General features: G+C 35.0%; 3 protein-coding genes across 3 annotated transcripts; 1 reads left to right on the forward strand and 2 right to left on the reverse strand.

Annotated features, from left to right (window-relative positions):
- The first annotated feature begins 1,110 nt into the window (after positions 1-1,110).
- LOC123923769 (receptor-like protein 9DC1) lies at positions 1,111-4,488 on the forward strand. Its single transcript, XM_045976504.1, has one exon. The coding sequence runs from the start codon at positions 1,111-1,113 to the stop codon at positions 4,213-4,215; it is 3,105 nt and encodes a 1,034-aa protein (XP_045832460.1). The 3' UTR covers positions 4,216-4,488.
- Positions 4,489-4,536: 48 nt separating this feature from the next.
- Positions 4,537-6,200, reverse strand: LOC123923773 (cytochrome P450 71D11-like). Its single transcript, XM_045976508.1, has 2 exons — positions 5,260-6,200; positions 4,537-5,145 (listed from the first exon to the last, which is right to left on the reverse strand). Exons 1-2 carry the CDS (start codon positions 6,187-6,189, stop codon positions 4,537-4,539), a joined length of 1,539 nt encoding a protein of 512 aa, XP_045832464.1. The 5' UTR covers positions 6,190-6,200.
- A 3,543-nt stretch (positions 6,201-9,743) lies between these two features.
- LOC123922347 (protein MAIN-LIKE 1-like) lies at positions 9,744-17,793 on the reverse strand. The gene is made up of 5 exons (XM_045975072.1): positions 16,672-17,793; positions 12,735-15,842; positions 11,826-12,007; positions 11,075-11,743; positions 9,744-10,576 (listed from the first exon to the last, which is right to left on the reverse strand). The coding sequence occupies exons 2-5, from the start codon at positions 12,901-12,903 to the stop codon at positions 10,007-10,009; spliced, it is 1,590 nt and encodes a 529-aa protein (XP_045831028.1). The 5' UTR covers positions 12,904-15,842; positions 16,672-17,793; the 3' UTR covers positions 9,744-10,006.
- Between the last annotated feature and the right edge of the window lie 12 nt (positions 17,794-17,805).

The following is a 17,805-nucleotide window of genomic DNA, read 5'->3' on the forward strand; positions in this document are numbered from 1 at the left end:
GAACATAATATTAATACAATCCTGCTTGTGTTTACTTATAATTTTGTTAAGGTTAATGGAAGTTAGGTTAAATTCATGGAAATCATGGGTTTAGTAAGAAATTGAGAAAATGGGAGATTTAAACCCTTAAACTCGTGTAGACCCAGTGAGTAAAATGTCCGTAACTTCCTGTAGATACATCGATTTGGAATGAAACCTGAACCCGTTAGAAAAAGGACGGGATTAAAAATCGAAATTTACTTTGGAATGACTCAATTAACTATGTTATGAAAATAGATGAGACACTGTTAAATTTCAATAAGTATGTATATAATAAGTATATGTGTTACAGTGTCTTAGGCTTGCGAGACTAACTATATGATGAGTTAGTGTTAGCCCGTGGGCCGGTCATGGCTTGAGATTGGGCCGTGACAGGACTGGACAAGTTGCTTTGGACAGTAGAAGATCAATATCTGATCATTGCTTCTTTAGAGGTACTTCATTTATATTGCGGCGTGCAAAGAAACAAGCTATTGTATATCAATATCCTCATCTGATGCAGAGTATCGAGCATTGTCTTCAGCTACTTGTGATCGGCTCCTTTAACTACTTCAGTACTTAAAGGTTGAACATATCAAACCACATGTTCTTTATTTTGACAATCACAGCGCTATACACATTGCATCAAACCATATGTTCTTTATTTTAACATATACCATGCTTAAGCTTGAAGGAGGCTATTAAGAGTTTAGTTTTACATTTAGCATTAATGTAGTTAAGTTTACATTTTAGCTTTAGAAAATATTAATTATGAAGAAATTTGGATTGATATATAGATAAGGCCAGTTGAATTCTGTGGTGAGCCGCTTTTGTTGACTGCTTTTATAGATTTGTTGGCATTGAATCTGACAGCTACTAACAATAGCATACATGTTTGAAAGAGTATTATTATACTATTTTCAAAAATATAAGCTACGTGATCCAGTCAAATAAAAGCAAACACTAGAGATATGAAATTAAAGAAATTTTGAGACAAGTTCAATCTTTGAAGAACTTCCAAAAGTCAAAGAAAATTAGTATAAAACACTTCTCACAAAATTTGAATTCATCAATCAAAATAACTTCACCACCATGAGGTTGTTTCTTCTGTATGTCCATATTTTGCTCTTCATTTTTCCATCCTTCTCAACTTCTTCTTCTAATTTTTTATGTAATCCTCAAGATAGCAATGCCTTGATTCAATTTAAGTCCTCTTTCACTACATATACAAACTATGCTTGTCAGGAACAACCTCAGAAAACTGCAACATGGAAAAATGGGACAAATTGTTGTTCATGGCATGGTGTCACCTGTGATACTGTCTCTGGTCATGTGATTGGTCTCAACCTTGGCTGTGAAAGTCTTCAAGGTAATATTTATTCTAATAGTACCCTTTTTCATCTTTCTCACCTACAATCACTCAACCTTTCTTACAATGATTTCTTTGGCACTCATTTTCATTCGAAGTTTGGTGGGTTTCGGAATCTCACACATCTTGACTTGTCTTCATGTAACTTTCAAGGTGAAGTTCCTCCTCAAATCTCACACCTTTCCAAATTAACATCACTTCATCTTTCTGGAAATGATCAGTTAAGTTGGAAAGAAAGTACTTTGAAAAGCCTTGTGCAAAATGCAACAGTTTTAGAAGAATTATATTTGGATGAAACAGATATGTCTTCAATCGATCCAAACTCGTTGAATTTGATCTTCAATCAATCTTCCTCTTTGACTAGTCTTAATCTTCAAAGATCAGGATTAAGTGGAAATTGGAAAAACAACATTCTTTGTTTACCAAGTATTCAAGATTTAGATATGTCAATAAATGATCTTGAAGGCCAACTTCCAGATTTGAGTTGTAGCACTTCTCTTAGAATCTTGGATCTTTCATATTGTTTGTTCAAAGGGCCAATTCCTCTATCTTTCTCTAATCTCACATATCTTACATCCTTAAGTCTCATTGAGAACAAGCTTAATGGTTCAATCCCATCATCACTTTTAACCCTTCCACATCTAACTTTTTTGTCTCTCAAAGATAATTTGTTCATAAGTGGTCAAATCCCAAATGTATTTCCCAAATCAAATAGATTTCAACAATTAGATTTGAGTGGTAACAAAATTGGAGGTGAGTTGCCAAAATCACTTTCAAACCTTCAACATCTTATCAATTTAGACCTTTCATCTAATTCGTTTAGTGGTCAAATTCCGGATGTGTTTGACGGACTAACCAAATTACAAGAACTCCGTCTAGGTTATAATAGATTAGAAGGCCAAATTCCACCTTCATTGTTTAGCTTGTCTCAACTTAATTACTTAGATTTTTCTTATAATAAATTGAAGGGTCCTCTACCCGACGAAATATCAGGGTTCCAAAACTTAGGTTATTTATTTTTGAGTAACAACTTACTAAATGGAAAATTTCCTTCATGGTGTTTATCTTTACCATCTTTGGGAATGCTGGATTTATCAAATAATCAATTTACAGGAAATATAAGTGTCATTTCATCATATTCTTTGTATTATCTAAAACTATGCAGCAACAAACTACAAGGCGATATTCCAGAATCTATTTTCAACCTTGTAAACCTAACGACACTATGTCTATCATCAAACAACTTGAGTGGTTTTGTCAATTTTCAACACTTTTCCAAACTTCAAAAGTTGGATACTTTGTCTCTTTCACGTAATAGTCAATTATCACTAAACTTTGAATCCAATGTCAATTACAACTTTTCTATCCTATCAACATTGGAACTGTCGTCTGTTGGTTTGATCGGATTTTCAAAATTATCATCAGGAAAATTCCCTGGTTTGAGATATCTTGATTTGTCCAATAACAAACTTTTTGGCAGATTGCCTAACTGGTTGCTTGGCATAGATTCATTACAATATTTGGGCCTCTCTTATAACATGTTCACATCAATGGACCAATTCACAAGGAATCAGTGGCAAAACCTACAGGGCATTGATCTTAGTTTTAACTTACTAGCTGGTGACATATCTTTGTCAATTTGCAATAAAAGTTCACTTCAATTGCTCAACTTGGCACACAACAACTTGACAGGTATGATTCCACAATGTCTTGCTAATTTATCATCCCTTCAAGTTTTGGATCTACAAACGAACAAATTTTATGGCACTATTCCAAGTAACTTTTCAAAGTACTGCGACCTTCGTACTCTGAATCTCAATGGCAACCTATTAGAAGGAAACTTGCCTAAATCTTTGTCGAACTGTGAAAACCTGGAGGCTTTAAATATTGGCAGCAACAAATTAGAAGACCATTTTCCAAACTGGATCCAAACAATGCAATATTTGGAAGTATTGGTTTTGCGAGAGAATAAGTTGTATGGTCCCATTGCAAATATAAATATCAAGCATCCATTTCCTAGTTTAATTATTTTAGATATTTCAAGCAATAACTTCAGTGGCCCTTTACCAAAATCCCACATACAAAATTTTGATGCCATGAAAAATGTTATTCAAGTTGGACAGGATAGTAGCATGCAATACCTGGAAAGGATGGAAGTAGGTGACATGACATACTATGATTCTGTGACTATGACAGTGAAAGGAAACAGCATTGTAATGGTGAAAATTTCATTAGCCTTTGCGAACATTGATCTATCTCAAAACAAGTTTGAAGGAGAGATTCCAAGTTTTATTGGAGAGCTTCAAGCACTCAGAGGGCTTAACATTTCCCATAACAGACTCACCGGTCCTATTCCCAAATCCATAGGAAACTTGTCAAGCATGGAATCATTGGATCTTTCCTCAAATACACTCACTGGTGTGATTCCTTCAGAATTAATCAATCTGAACGGTCTTGGAGTATTGAATCTTTCCTATAACCATCTAATTGGAGAAATACCTCAGGGAAAGCAGTTCAATACATTTTCAAATGACTCCTATGAAGGAAACTTGGGGTTGTGTGGATTTCCCTTGTCAAAGAAATGTGGACCTGAGCAACATTCTCCACCTTCAGCCAACACCTTAGTGAGTGACGAGAAATTTGGATTTGGATGGAAACCAGTGGCTATTGGATATGGATGTGGAACGGTGTTTGGAATAGGCCTTGGATATTGTGTGTTGTTAATCGGAAAGCCTAGATGGCTTGTGATGATGGTTGGAGGTCAGCCCAAGCAAAAAGTGACAACGAGGACAAGAGTGAGGAGAACTAACGGTTCAACCAGGAATTAGATGGTGCAAATGTGGTAGTTTTCTTGATGTGATTACTTTCTCTTCTTTGTTAGTTTTATTGATTTTTCCTGAAGACATGTATAGTGAATGTACTATGCATTATTCAGGCAGTGTTATTAATAAATAAAAGTGTAACAAATGCAGAAAACTTAGTGTGTTCTTCTATCTAAGATATAGTCACTACTCCATTTAATATTTTACGAAACTCAGTGTAACAAATGCAGAAAACTAATAAATAATGTATGTTACACTCTAAATATTAAGATAGAAAAAGTTGGTACATTATCACATTTCATCAACTTAATGAAACTCAACTCTTATTCAAGGATTGTAAGGAGTTGGAATTACTGTTAGCTCACTTTTCCTTTTCACTACAGCGCCAAAGGCTTCGGACATGTCAAAACTTTCATGACTGGTTCCAAAGGGAAACTCCCAATCAAAATAGTACAGCAATTGTGCAAGAGCAAGTTCTATATTAGGCATAGCAAAAGAGATCCCAGGACACATTCTCCTTCCAGCACCAAAAGGCAAGAACTCAAAATCGGACCCTTTGTAATCAATTGGACAATCCAAGAACCTTTCCGGATAAAACTTTTCTCCTTCATTCCAGTACTTTTGGTCTCGTCCGATTGCCCATGCATTCACAAACACTTGTGTTCCAGCTGGTATTGTGTATCCATTTATCTCACACGTTTCAATACACTCTCTTGAATATATAGGATTAATAGGGTGCAATCTTAAGGTTTCTTTAATAACTGCTTTTAGAAATTTCAGTTCTTGAAGATCCATTTCATCAACATATCCTCTGCTACCAAAAGCTTGTCTAACTTCTTCTTGAGCCCTTTTTAGTGCTTTAGGATTTTTTAGCAATTCGGAGAAAGCCCATTCCATAGTTAAAGATGATGAATCACTTCCACCGATAAGCATATCCTGCACCAGAACAGTGAGATTAGTGGCGAAGCTAGCCGAAAAAATATTACCTTAAAAGACAGTTAATATGAGACAAACAGAGTAGTAGTTATGTACCCTAAAAAAATATCATACCTGAATAATGGCTTTAATGTTGTTGATTGTCAAATGAAATCCAGTCGGATTAGAAGAGCCGTCGTCTTTGAGCTTCAAAAGATAGGACAGAAGACTTCCATCTTCACAAGTCTTTGTCGTTGCTTTGTTGATGATCTTTTCAAGAACCATATCACCACTTCTATGCAATCTCTTCAATTTATGCACCATACCACTAATCACATGTAGCCAGTGTTGGGAGGGAAACAAATTACTGACGCTGAAATTTTCAGCCAATCTCATACATTCCTTCATGAACAAGATATATGATTCTTGGTCCTTGCATTTATCACCAAAAGATGCCCTTGAAATTATGTTATATGTCATAGATAAGATTTCATTTGTGAGATTGATAGTAGTTCCTGTGTTTATAGAAATATGTCTAATTAATTTTGACACCTCTTCCTCGCGAATCGATCGGAACGATCTCACGCGTTTAGCAGTCAACAGTTCCAATGTGCATATTTTTCTTAGCTGCCTCCAATAGTCTCCATAGGGTGAAAATGCAATGTCAGTGCAACCATAAGAAATAATTTCTATACCAAGAGAGCAATGTCTTTGAGCAAATTTGACTTCATTTGTTTTCAACACTTCTTTTGCAAGTTCTTTAGAAGAAACCACTATGGCTGATGTCTCTCCAAGTTGTAGGTGCATGAGAGGACCATATTTTTGGGACAATTCTCTCATTTTGTGGTGTGGTAGGGAGCCAATGAGGTGATGTATGCTTCCAAAAATTGGTAGTTTCCAAGGTCCTGGTGGAAGGTTTGAGGTAATGTTGTCACTACTACTTTTAGGTTTGAATCTCTTTGTCACATTTAGGATCAAAAACATTGTCAAAAGGATAAGACTCAAAAGGATGGGGAAAGTATCCTCCATTTGGAAAGGTAACTGTTGTTGGATTAATGAGGACATATCACATTCCAAAAACATTATTCTCTATATTGATGATTGGAAATGAATATAGTATATATTGTTTATACTACACATTCATTGCAAGTTATTTTTTTATCACAAGGGTCGAAGGATTAATCTATGCAGTTGCACGCAGAGGATACCCGGTTTACACAAAAAAGAATACTTTGTTCCAAATCTGAGGAAGTGTTCACACTAATGACATTTTCCTTCATTAATTGTCTAATTGACAAGTTATTTTGTACTACTACATCTGATCTTAAATATAAGCAAAACTCAAACTGTTAATTTACCCTCACTCATTTGACAGATGCATTTCAGTGTTTCCACCTGCTATTTCATGTTTTTCCATTCTACTTGGTTGTCTGTCATTTCTCATTAATTACTTGTCCTTTCCCATTTACTGTATTTGCAGGGTTGGTTGAATTGACCGAATGCTTTGGCACTTGGATCGTGTTGGTATTTCGAGTGTAAGTTAAGTCACACATTGAATAGAAAAGTGAATTTTGAACACTTTATAAGTGGGAGAACCCATAAATCAAATGTCTTAAGGTTTTGGGTAAAAGTGTAGTGTCCTACTCATTTGTATAGTTGTTCTAAGCCCAATGTAGATGATACACCGGTAGGGATGTCAATTTGCATCCGTCAGAGCGGGATCCCCGCGGGGATTGCCCCGTTCGGAGCTCCGAAAATAGGGAGGAGCGGGGCGGATGCATCCGTCCCCGCGGATTCCCCGAATCCGTTCATATATATATACTTAACTGTATATATGCATTATTTTCTCCTACAGTTTTGAGATGTTTTTTATTTTTTAAAAAAGAAAGATGCAAAATATTTGTTTTTTAAAATAAAATTGGAAAAATAACGTCATCCTATTGTCATAAGTTTGACTAAAAAATATAGAAATTTTGTTAATATTCGATATCCGTGTATCTCCGCAGGTACCGTGGGGATCTGTGGGGATGGGGACAAATATTCCCCTGTGAGGACGGGGATGGAGGCAAAAACTCCCCGGCAGGAACTTCAGGGCGGGGAACGGAGAAGCTTCCTTCGCACATTCCCCGCCCCGTTGACATCCCTATCCACCGACTTCCACTCATGACCCACTTGATCGATTAGTACTTATTAAGGTTACTTCGGTAAAAAAGACTACTCTTTCTCTTTCAATTATATATATTTTTTAGAGTTATGCTAGGAACAAACGCTCAAACAAACGCTTTTAAGCACACGCCACAAATTGGATGCCACGTATCATTTTTCTTCACACCACTTACCTGCTAACCGGTATTATACGTTTACTTGTTTTTTTTTTTTTTCTAAAGTCTAAACAAACCCCTCTCCATTAATCTCCACCATCTTTGATATTTTTTTAACACCACACTCAAATTCATCTTCCTTAGTCCTTCCAAATTCCAATTGCTGCAACTAATTTTTTTTTCCTTTCATTTTGATACTTTTATTCTCTCTCCGAAACTATCATCCCTGTCTAACAAGCACCAGTTTCATGATTGGAGATCGCATATGAGCCCAGATCTGATTTTCTCTCAATTTTGTTTTACGATTTATGATTTATTTGATTTGATAACCAAACTGTTTCACTTTCTCTACCTTTTGCAAGTTGGAATCCCACCACCAGTGACCGATGTTGTGATAAGCTTGACCGATTTTGCAGAGAAAGAGAGAAAAAAGGATTTGTGAGTGTTGAATTTTTCCAACCGGTTGTTCCGGTTGCCTGTTTGCTAGTTTAATAAAAAGTGTGACTTGGCGTTCTATTAGAGGGTGTGTCAAAAGGCGAGTGTTTAAGCGTGTGACGGTAGCAGTACTCTATTTTTTAATATGTTTGAAATGTTCAAATAAGTCACTTATTTTGTGACCGAGTATTAGGTACCGTTTGGCCCGACTTATTTCTGACTTTTTACTCCATAAAAGTATAAGTCAGGCCAAACAAATTTTTTTAAAAGTACTTAACAAAAAAAGTTGCTTAATTTTTATGTGTAAAATACATCAATAATGAACTTTTAGAAAAGTTAATATATTGAACTTTTTTAGAGCAAATCAGCTTTTCGCTCATCAACTCTTCTTCGAATCCCGGAGAACGCAATCATTCATATTTAAGTGATATTAATATATACTAGTATATGCATCGCCAGCCCATTATATTTTTAATTTTTTTGACGGATCATTTTTATATTATTCATTCATATTATATGCAACGCAAATCATACATATTTAATATTTAAGTGCTATTCATATACATGCACCACCCTTCTATCATATGCACTATTATTATTTTTTGAAGCAATATGCAATATTATTATTATTAATTATATTTTTGAAAAATTCACTATTATTAATTTTCACTGTCAGGTGCATACTACTACTATTAATTAAAAAACTAAAACAATAAAATACTCATCCATTTCATATTTTCATTACAATGACTATAATATATACACACACACGTGGGTAGATAAAATTAAACCGATAATATTATGCCATGCAATAATATTTTAATAAATATAAAATTTATAATGGATTTAAAGTTTATATCATTTAGATTATTTGCTTAAAAAATTTTCAAATTTTATGAATATGAATATTAGTAACGTAACAAATTGTTATAGATTTGTGTAATGTATATACTTCTAATTAAACGATAGATTTTATAAAATACTATTATTTAAAATGTTATATATAGACACACAAAATGTTAATATTTGGTTATTATATTTTTAAATTATTTTATTTATTTTTAATGATTTTCAATATTATCATAACTTTTATAAAACATTTAATCAAACAAATTTTAAATTGGGGTTTATTTTTTAAGTTTTTTAAAAATGAAATAGCCAAACAACTTTAACTTTATTTTTAAAACACTTATTTTGAACTTTATTTTAAAGTAGCTCTTAGACCGTAAAAAAGTCGGGCCAAACGGTACCTTAATAATAATAGTAGAGTATTGATTGCTCTTGTCATTCTTCAATCAATGTTGGCAGGATATTGTCAGTGCAAGTATCATTGAATAGTATGAATGGATGCCTTATTTTTCTTACTGGGACGTTGTAGCATTAAAAACTTCATAATCAATACAATGGAAAGTTTGGTAACCATTGGCATATAGATAATATTCAGCAATGTGTGTAGCTAGCTACTATCGACTCAATACACAACAAATAAACATCTTAGGCTTAACCATTTTGAACTGTACCTAATTACCTATCATAATGTAATATATAGAATTTATTATCTTAACCATGTCATCAGGTGACAACTTTATCACCACCATATATAAGTACAAAAACCTCTCCACATAAATGTTCAAGCATTTTTAAAGAGAAATTCACTACTATAGAAACCCTGAAGTTTTATTATATGATGGTTTTATGTTGAAATTTGAGATTAATTGCTTCTTAAATTCTTAAAAATAAATCATGCTTCACAGCATCCATAATTTCTATTTCCAAACCTTCACCTTGAGGACAAGGTAATGGCTGCAAAAAATGAAAAAAGATAGCTCTATAAAATGAATATCTATTGTGACAATTAAAGTGATATATATTGCAAAATGAGTAATATTAAAAAAATAGAGTTGATACAAAGGTTTTCAACATCAAAATACATCAAGAGATGGATGGAACCTTCTTAGTTATCTCATATCTAAGTCCTTCCTCATTCCCACTATGCGCTATGTTCAACCAGTGCCACCATTGTGTGTGTATCAATCAGAGCAATCTGCTAGATGTGCCACCTGACCTGACATGTTCTAGTGGCATCACTAACCTGTATATAATTGATACAACTCCCAATACTAATATTAATTCCAACACTGTTTAGCAACACTACTTGGAACTTGGGACATCGATTTTGTTTTATTTTCATTGCCTTGCATGACTGGCGGAATAATATATGGATGCGAGATGGTATGATACCATTCAAAGTATTTGTCAGTGCACTCTGATGGATAAGTAGCCTGACTTACTCTGTTGAAAGTATGAACGACATAATCGGAATAACCTAACCACCTCGCATCTACTTCAGCAATGGAGAGCCTGACAGCTGTAATTGACTGTGGTGATCGAGGAATGTCCTGAACATATCCAAATTGTCTTAGTACCCTCTCCGGAAGGTATGGTACCATGATCTTACCCCACTGGATGTAACCCGAAAACATAGAAATGTCCTCGAAACCTCGATACTGCCTATGATCCTGGAAAGCTGTCCAAATAACATCATCTGCCGTCAAATCATCTAGCTTCCTGCGATAGGGTTGAACCTCACCAGTTCCCTTGACAGGTCTCCAACGATAAGCTCGACACAACTGTCCGGAGTATCCATCATTCTCTATCCGGTCACAAATATTTGGAAAATACTCATATATCCATGCCTATAACAACAGTAATAAATCAATTAAAATAAGTACACAATAAATTAATATGATGAGATTGATTAACAATATATTTTTATGGCTTTAGCTAATATGAACGCGTGCATGTCTGTAATGATGCACAAGTTAATAATATCGTTATAACAAATACGAATTTTATAAAATCAACCGTTGAATTGAAAGTTTGTATCATATAGATCATCCATGTCAAATTTTAAAGAAATTGAAAATCATATGATATGTCATTGAGATCCATCAACATTAACTGTATTTAATAAAAACTCATAAACCGTTAATCTTGATGGGTCTCAATGACATATCATATGATTTTCAATTTCTTTAAAATTTGATATGGATGATTTATATGATATAAACTATCAATCTAACAGTGGATTTTGTAAAATTCGTTATAATGATATCATTAACTTGGGCACCATGCACCATATGCATCACTTGTGCATGTTAGAATTGGCCTATTTTTATCATTGAAACTTATACCTGTAGAAGGGTGATATAACCTCCTATCTGTTTAGTATAATGCATACTGGCATCACCGAGATACTTATAGAGGATAGTAAGAGCTGCAGAACCCCATGACCAATTACCACAATTGTTCAGGTCCCGGAACAACTCCAAGTATTTTATATCCACAAAAGCATGACTCTTATCTACCAAAATAGTACAGCCTACCAAATGAAGAAGAAATGCCCTTGATGCATGCTCCCATTGCTGCTCTGCACATTTTTCCGCATAAATCTCCCGCAACCAACTCAAACGAAGATGAGAACGCTTGGTATGGTTCATCTCTGACATTGCCTTGGCATATGATACCCCTAACAGTGCCATTACACAAGCACATGCAGTGTTTGTATCCATCTTCTCTGGTGGACTGAAGGAAGCACCGCTGATTGGTAGGTGCAGTAAACATGATACATCGTCTAGTGTGATGGTCATCTCTCCAATTGGCAGGTGAAAAGTATTAGTCTCTTGATGCCACCTTTCAGCAAAAGCAGACACAAGTGAGATGTCGGTCATTTTGAAACTGGAACGCAGCAGTGATGCCAAACCAGCTGTATTCACTGCTTGCAGTATCGGCTGAGGTAGCTGTGTAGGAATGAACTTCTTCAATTTCTTCCCGTGTGCAATCACTCTAAGGGGCTCCCGTTCCTACACACAAGAGATTTGTCATGTCCATTGTACAATTAAAATGTAAACAGCGAATTAAAGTCAAACACAGACAGTTAATTACCTCTCCGCGCCATATCCGAGCAGAAATGTGATCCTCAAATGATGTAAGGACGGACATGTCATACGGTCCTCCAGGAAATGATTCCTCAGACAAAGGTTCATGTCTGGCTGCCAAAAGGCTCTTACGCATAGAGGAAATAGGAGGATGTCGGGAACTCGAAGCACCTTTCATTTGTGAGATGACTACATAGCAAAAATGAATAAATGGAAAATTAATTAAACACGGGTTTTCATACTCAAGCAATCAACTCACAAATTAAACAATGAATGAACAGGACAACAATATTGATTGGTTTAAAAGGAAAAAAGTAAAGAAAGCTACAACAATATTTTCTAGTTTAAACTATAAAAGGAAGATGAACACAGATGGTTACTTAACGATAAGTGTTGGGGATAAGTGATTATTTAATATTGATGCATATCCTGTGCATTTGATTTGAATCTCTTTTACATGTTACTTTCATGATTTTGTTTTCATCTTTTCTCCTTATGCTTTCTATGATTTGCCACTCTTAAGAATAATTTATTATCGGTGTCGACGTGTCCGTGGTGTCTGTGTGTGTCTGATGCCCATGTTTATGTCAATGCTTCATAGAGTCCATAATAATCCAATGCTAAATGAGTTTATGTTCTTAAGTTGTGTCATATTCATATTACAATTGCAAATTATGATGATGAGTAATGGTATTTTAATGTGATGTGGTTCAATCACCAGTTGAACAAGTTGGACCCATAATATCGGTGGAAAATCTACAAAAACATTCAAAGGCCAAGCTCCCTAGAAATCTACCAAAGCATTATCTAATGATCATCACTTGTATTGAATTCAGTATTAATAAAGCAGCATTAATAAAAATGCAGACCATTATAGGAATATAAGAAATAAGAGAATCATGCAGAAGTTTTGTACCTGATGATGATGCACCTTGAGCATTCTTGCTCCTTTTGCTCGGCGGTTCATTTCTTTGCAAAGGAGTAGGCTCCACAGTGTCATTGCCAATCCCATTGTCACCAACATTCTCTTCATCTTTGTCATCAAAATCAGCAATCCAAGGATCAGCAAGAGACTCACTCTTCATTAATTTCTCTAACTCGCTATTTTTCACTCCAAAGATTGAATCTTTGTCATTCTCCAAAACACCAACTTTGATTCTAAGCTCAGCAAGAGCATTGCTATCACCCTTCCATTTTTTCTTCAACTTTCTCAGCTCACAAACTTCCAATGCCAATTCATTGTTCTTCTTTCTTAGCTCTCCAACGTTGTTTCTTTCGGTTAAATTACTTTTTTTCTTGACTTCCTTCAACAATGTTTCATAATTATTCTTGTATCTTTCACACAGTTCCTCCCTTTTCCTCAAATCTTCCTCAGCTTGAAACCTCGTAAGTTTCTCCAATTCAAACTTCTCTAGAAGATGAAAAACCTCTGTTTGGAGTCTGTTATCTCGACTGACTAAAACCTCTTCAACTCTATCAAAGTCTTCAGTCAGAAACGCTGTTCGCAACACCAAAACCAGTTCCAATGCTCATGTCTTCCAAGTTTCTATGGTCACTTGAACCAAACCCAGGTTCGATTTTCGGTTGATGTTCCATGAGAAGCCGAAAGATTGAAACTTTGAAAAGAAAAAGGGTTTAGCACCAATAATGGTGGCTTTTGCTGAAAATGGTGGGAATGTGGGTTGTAACAGATTCAAAATTGTGGTGTTGAATGAAATAGGAGTATGAGGGGAATGTGGTGTACTATAGGAACTTCTTGTTAGAGTTGGTGGCTTCTATTTAGAGGCATGTACTCACACATCATTGGTGTGAATACATTCATCTCTAATGCTCATGAGAGCATGATTTACAAGTGAGTACAATCATCATCTTATAAGTCCATTTTGTATTGACTTTAAGAAATGTAATACTAACCAAATATGTATTCAACATCATCTCGAATGAATGAAGATAATGCTCTTTGGGGACTTAACTGAAAATGTTGATGATGAATGACTAGTTTTTTTTTACTACATATACTTATGTTAAAGCCAAATTAAATGAGTAGTTTTTTCTATGATGGAGATATATTTGTATTGAAATAGAATGTACTGACATAAAAGATTCTAAAAATGTGTTTCCCTTAAGATAATCTCTAATTCAAAACAACTTTGGAAGGTGTCTGTTGGTGTTGAGAATAAGAAAATGGATGATTCAGCTCTTTGAACTATTGATCTTAGCATGTGAAAAGTAATGAACAAATAAAAATTATCTGGTATATACAAAGATACTGACCAGTTGCATATTGACTCCTAACTTGACCAGTTGATAGCAAATTTGTGTTACTAAGAAAAGAAACACATTTGTGAGATAAAACTGATCTTTTAAGTACAGAATTGTAGATCATTCCTTTACTTAAAGTTGAGAACTGTAAATAAATTGTTCACCTCACTCCAGAACTTATCATTATGTTTCACTGAAATATTGTACGAAAACAACTCAAAGAGAGGAATAGAGTTGGAGAATTCTTGAGGACTCTTTTTGAAAGGGTGTGTAACAAAACCATTAAGGAGTGCAAACATCTTTTTCTATAACAAGACATAAGTTATTTATTTGTTATGCAACCAATTTTAGTTTGAGTTAGTTTTCATGTTCACTCGTTATTTATAGATTATGGAGACCTTTCTTCACATGTCATGTGGATGAGGAGACATTATCCTCTGCATATAGAAGATTGATTAACCTCCATAATTGCTTCTCTTCTAATATTGATAGCTATCCAAACTTCCTTGTCTTCACATTCTTAAGAGCTTTGTGACTCTTCCTAAAATTTCAAGTGCAATAAAGGATGACAACTAAAGTAAATATTAGAAAATTAAGTTAAATCTGACATTAAATCCATATTGTCCTCACAATGGAATAGAATTGACCACATTGTTCTCTAGCCCTCATTGTTTGTGTCCACCAGTTTGCGCAAAATTCACACCCTCCATGGCCTGACCTCAGGCCAAGAGATACGAGAGACAAAGGCCTCAGCAGCAAAGGTAGGATCCAGGATCTGCAGCTGCAACCTACACATGGAATCATGCATAGAAAGTAAAAGCCCTATATTGGGCATCAACAATGTTCCAGCTATGAGTAAAACTGGAAAGGAAGCGTGGATCCCAATCATTAAAACAAACAGGGCAGCAAGCAGTGCAGGAGCATCAGTTCTGTGTTGGTGTGTCTTTGTACAAAATCAAGTGAACTTGTGATTGAATAGGTACCCTTGCTTTCCGGCGTAAACCCATGATCAACCCTAGAAATGCTAGAGGTCACTTGGCCTGGTCCAATCGTGAAATAACGATGTCATGGAGTTCATTGGATATGATCCTGGCAACATCAATTTCTTTACTTGTCATAAGATACCATAACAGATGAGAAATATCCATAGGTGCAGAATACGTGTGGCTTTTCGGTATTATGTTGTGGAGGATCAAGAGCAGCCACATTTGTGCCTCAGGTAACAAATCCTGCTCTTGAATCTAACCGAGCTACCATCTGTCTTCCCCTCTTTGAAAATATAAGAAGCAATAAGGTTATGATCCCAATTTCCTCTAGCTACCAGCTTCCCAAAGGCATCTAGCTCATTTGGAATAGACTCAAACGGATCTCCCAAGAAAGTGTTGATAGCGTCTCTGTCATATCTTATTTGACGCCTTCTGACCCATGTGACTCTCTCAATTGGATTTCGCTGGGTTGAGTAGGCATCAGCATAGAACTCCCGCACAATGTCTATATTGATGTTCCTTTCCGGTTGTGCAAGGACTCCCTAGCCTTTTCTTTTGATTTCAAGACCAATACTAGCATATTGCCCTGGTATCGTCAAAGTTATCACTTTTTCAGGAATAAGTCACTTATCCTCTATGACAATACCTCCTTTCATGATCGATGCTCTTAAACTTTGAAGCATTGTGCTGCTGAATAGGCCCTCTGGAGGAGCTTTCAGGTGCTGACCTCAGCCTCTTGGATGTGCTGATTTGAGATTGTCTCTTTGGTCCCATTTCTGAAAAACAAGATACAAAGCATTTAAGATACAAACATATTACTTATGCTTCACACAAGTTAACAAGCCTGAAATGGACTCAAACATTGCCTAGAACCAGAACAAATGGATTTATAACCAATATTTACACAGCAAATAAGTTCCAGAAGTTATCGAATTCGCTAAGCCAGCAAATAGCTCGCAGCAAATTGTAATTTCCAAGTCCTTGTGATAACCCTTATGTTATTCAGGTATGCATTTGTTCAGAGTACAATTAAATTCATTCAAGTATAAAAGACATTTTATTCAAAATGTACATGTCAAAAACTTTCACATTTAGGGTTATGTACTAAAATCAAAATATGTCTTGACAATCCTTCATACATGCAACATTCCCATCCAATACATATTAACTTAAACTACCTTAAATGTCCACAAATCCTAGCTCAATTGGCAGAAATGCCGAAATTGCTAGTGTCGGACATTATGACCAGGGTTCGAACCCCGGTCACTCCACTTTGTGCGTGTGAGTTTTCAATGACTTTGTCATTTCTTCTATCAACCAACAAAAAAAAAAAAACTTAAACTACCTTAATCACAACAACAAATTAAACACAGCCAAAGTTATTCATGTTTTTCAACTTTTTAAAGTTACACTTCGAATCAAGACATCATCACAAGATAATTCCTTAGATGACCTAAAATAAGAACAAGCATCAACAACTACTTCTACACTATAGAAGAAACATGGTTTTCATATTCAAACAATCAAACTCACAAATTAACAAAGAATTCAATGGAACAACAAGATTGATTGATCTAATAAGAGATGCATGCAGAAATTTCATACCTAACAATGCAGAAATTTCTTAACTTCCTTCAACAATTTTTCATAATTATTCTGTGCTTTTTTCCCTCTTTCACGAAGTTCCTCTCTTTTTGTAAGACCCGTAATTTTAGCTAGAGCTAGAACGAGATTCAATATCTTTTTGGTGTCTTTAATCCTAATATTTGTGTATTTGTCGTTTTGTCATCGATAAAATTAGAGATTTTGTTGAGATCGTGCCTGTGCATTATTTTAATATTTGAAAAAATTGGCACAATGATTTTATGAGCTTTAAATGTGTTTAGAAACATATCTCTCATGTCGGAATGTCAAAAATAAGTTTCAATCTTCAATTCCTCAGCTCAGGATCACAGAAAGTTGAATATCTTCAGCTTCAGACCACTTCTTTACACCAGAATTCGTCTTCACTCACTCTTTGTTCAAGCCTAGCTGCTCGCCTAGCTTCCCTTACCGCTTTCCAATTAGCTCTTGCAGTTTTTTCGATCTCCGGATCGTATTGAAGATCACCGGAATTTGTACCTCGCATACAAAGGGAAACAAACAAGAAATATTAGCTACTACTAACAAGAAATGAAGAGAATGCAAAATGTTTTTGAATTTTCTAAGTATAAGAACAATAACAAAACAAAAAAAAAATAAAAAATTAAGCAAAGGTCCAGTTGCCTTGTCGAATAATCGACAATCCCCGGCAACGGCGCCAAAAACTTGATAGATAAATTGCAAGTATACAATTATCGTCAAGTAGTAATTAAGATATCGTGTCCACTAGGATTGTCTTTAACTTTGAACCAAAACAATTAAACCAATGCTTAAAAGAAAATAAAAGAATATTTGGGGGGATTTGTTCATAAGAATTTGTTGAAAACGAAAATTGGAATTTTATCGAACGGTTGGCGGGCGGTTGGATCTCTTCGGTTCATCTTAAAGTAATTTGTTTAGTGAATCATATTATACACTCATGAATTACTCAACTAGCTTCAAGATTGAATCAATAAAATGATTATTCTCAATCTCTTGGATAATAATCCTCACACTTAATCACAACTCCCCAATCTCTTGAGTGAATTTGTGTTAAGTGAGGATTTCACAAGCATTGATTCCTAAATCACAATCAATAAACCTAAATCTCTAAAGTGA

The sequence above is a fragment of the Trifolium pratense genome, linkage group LG4, assembly GCF_020283565.1.
Source record: "Trifolium pratense cultivar HEN17-A07 linkage group LG4, ARS_RC_1.1, whole genome shotgun sequence".
In the NCBI taxonomy this organism is placed as follows: Eukaryota; Viridiplantae; Streptophyta; class Magnoliopsida; order Fabales; family Fabaceae; genus Trifolium; species Trifolium pratense.

Coding starts and splice junctions, on each gene's coding strand:
- LOC123923773 (XM_045976508.1), bottom strand. CDS start 6,189: ATGTCCTCATTAATCCAACAACAGTTACCTTTCCAAATGGAGGATACT. Junction 5,146..5,259: donor ACATTAAAGCCATTATTCAG/GTATGATATTTT, acceptor GTTCTGGTGCAG/GATATGCTTATCGGTGGAAG.
- LOC123923769 (XM_045976504.1), top strand. CDS start 1,111: ATGAGGTTGTTTCTTCTGTATGTCCATATTTTGCTCTTCATTTTTCCA.
- LOC123922347 (XM_045975072.1), bottom strand. CDS start 12,903: ATGAAGAGTGAGTCTCTTGCTGATCCTTGGATTGCTGATTTTGATGAC. Junction 11,744..11,825: donor CTCGGATATGGCGCGGAGAG/GTAATTAACTGT, acceptor TCTTGTGTGTAG/GAACGGGAGCCCCTTAGAGT. Junction 10,577..11,074: donor GTTATATCACCCTTCTACAG/GTATAAGTTTCA, acceptor CTGTTGTTATAG/GCATGGATATATGAGTATTT.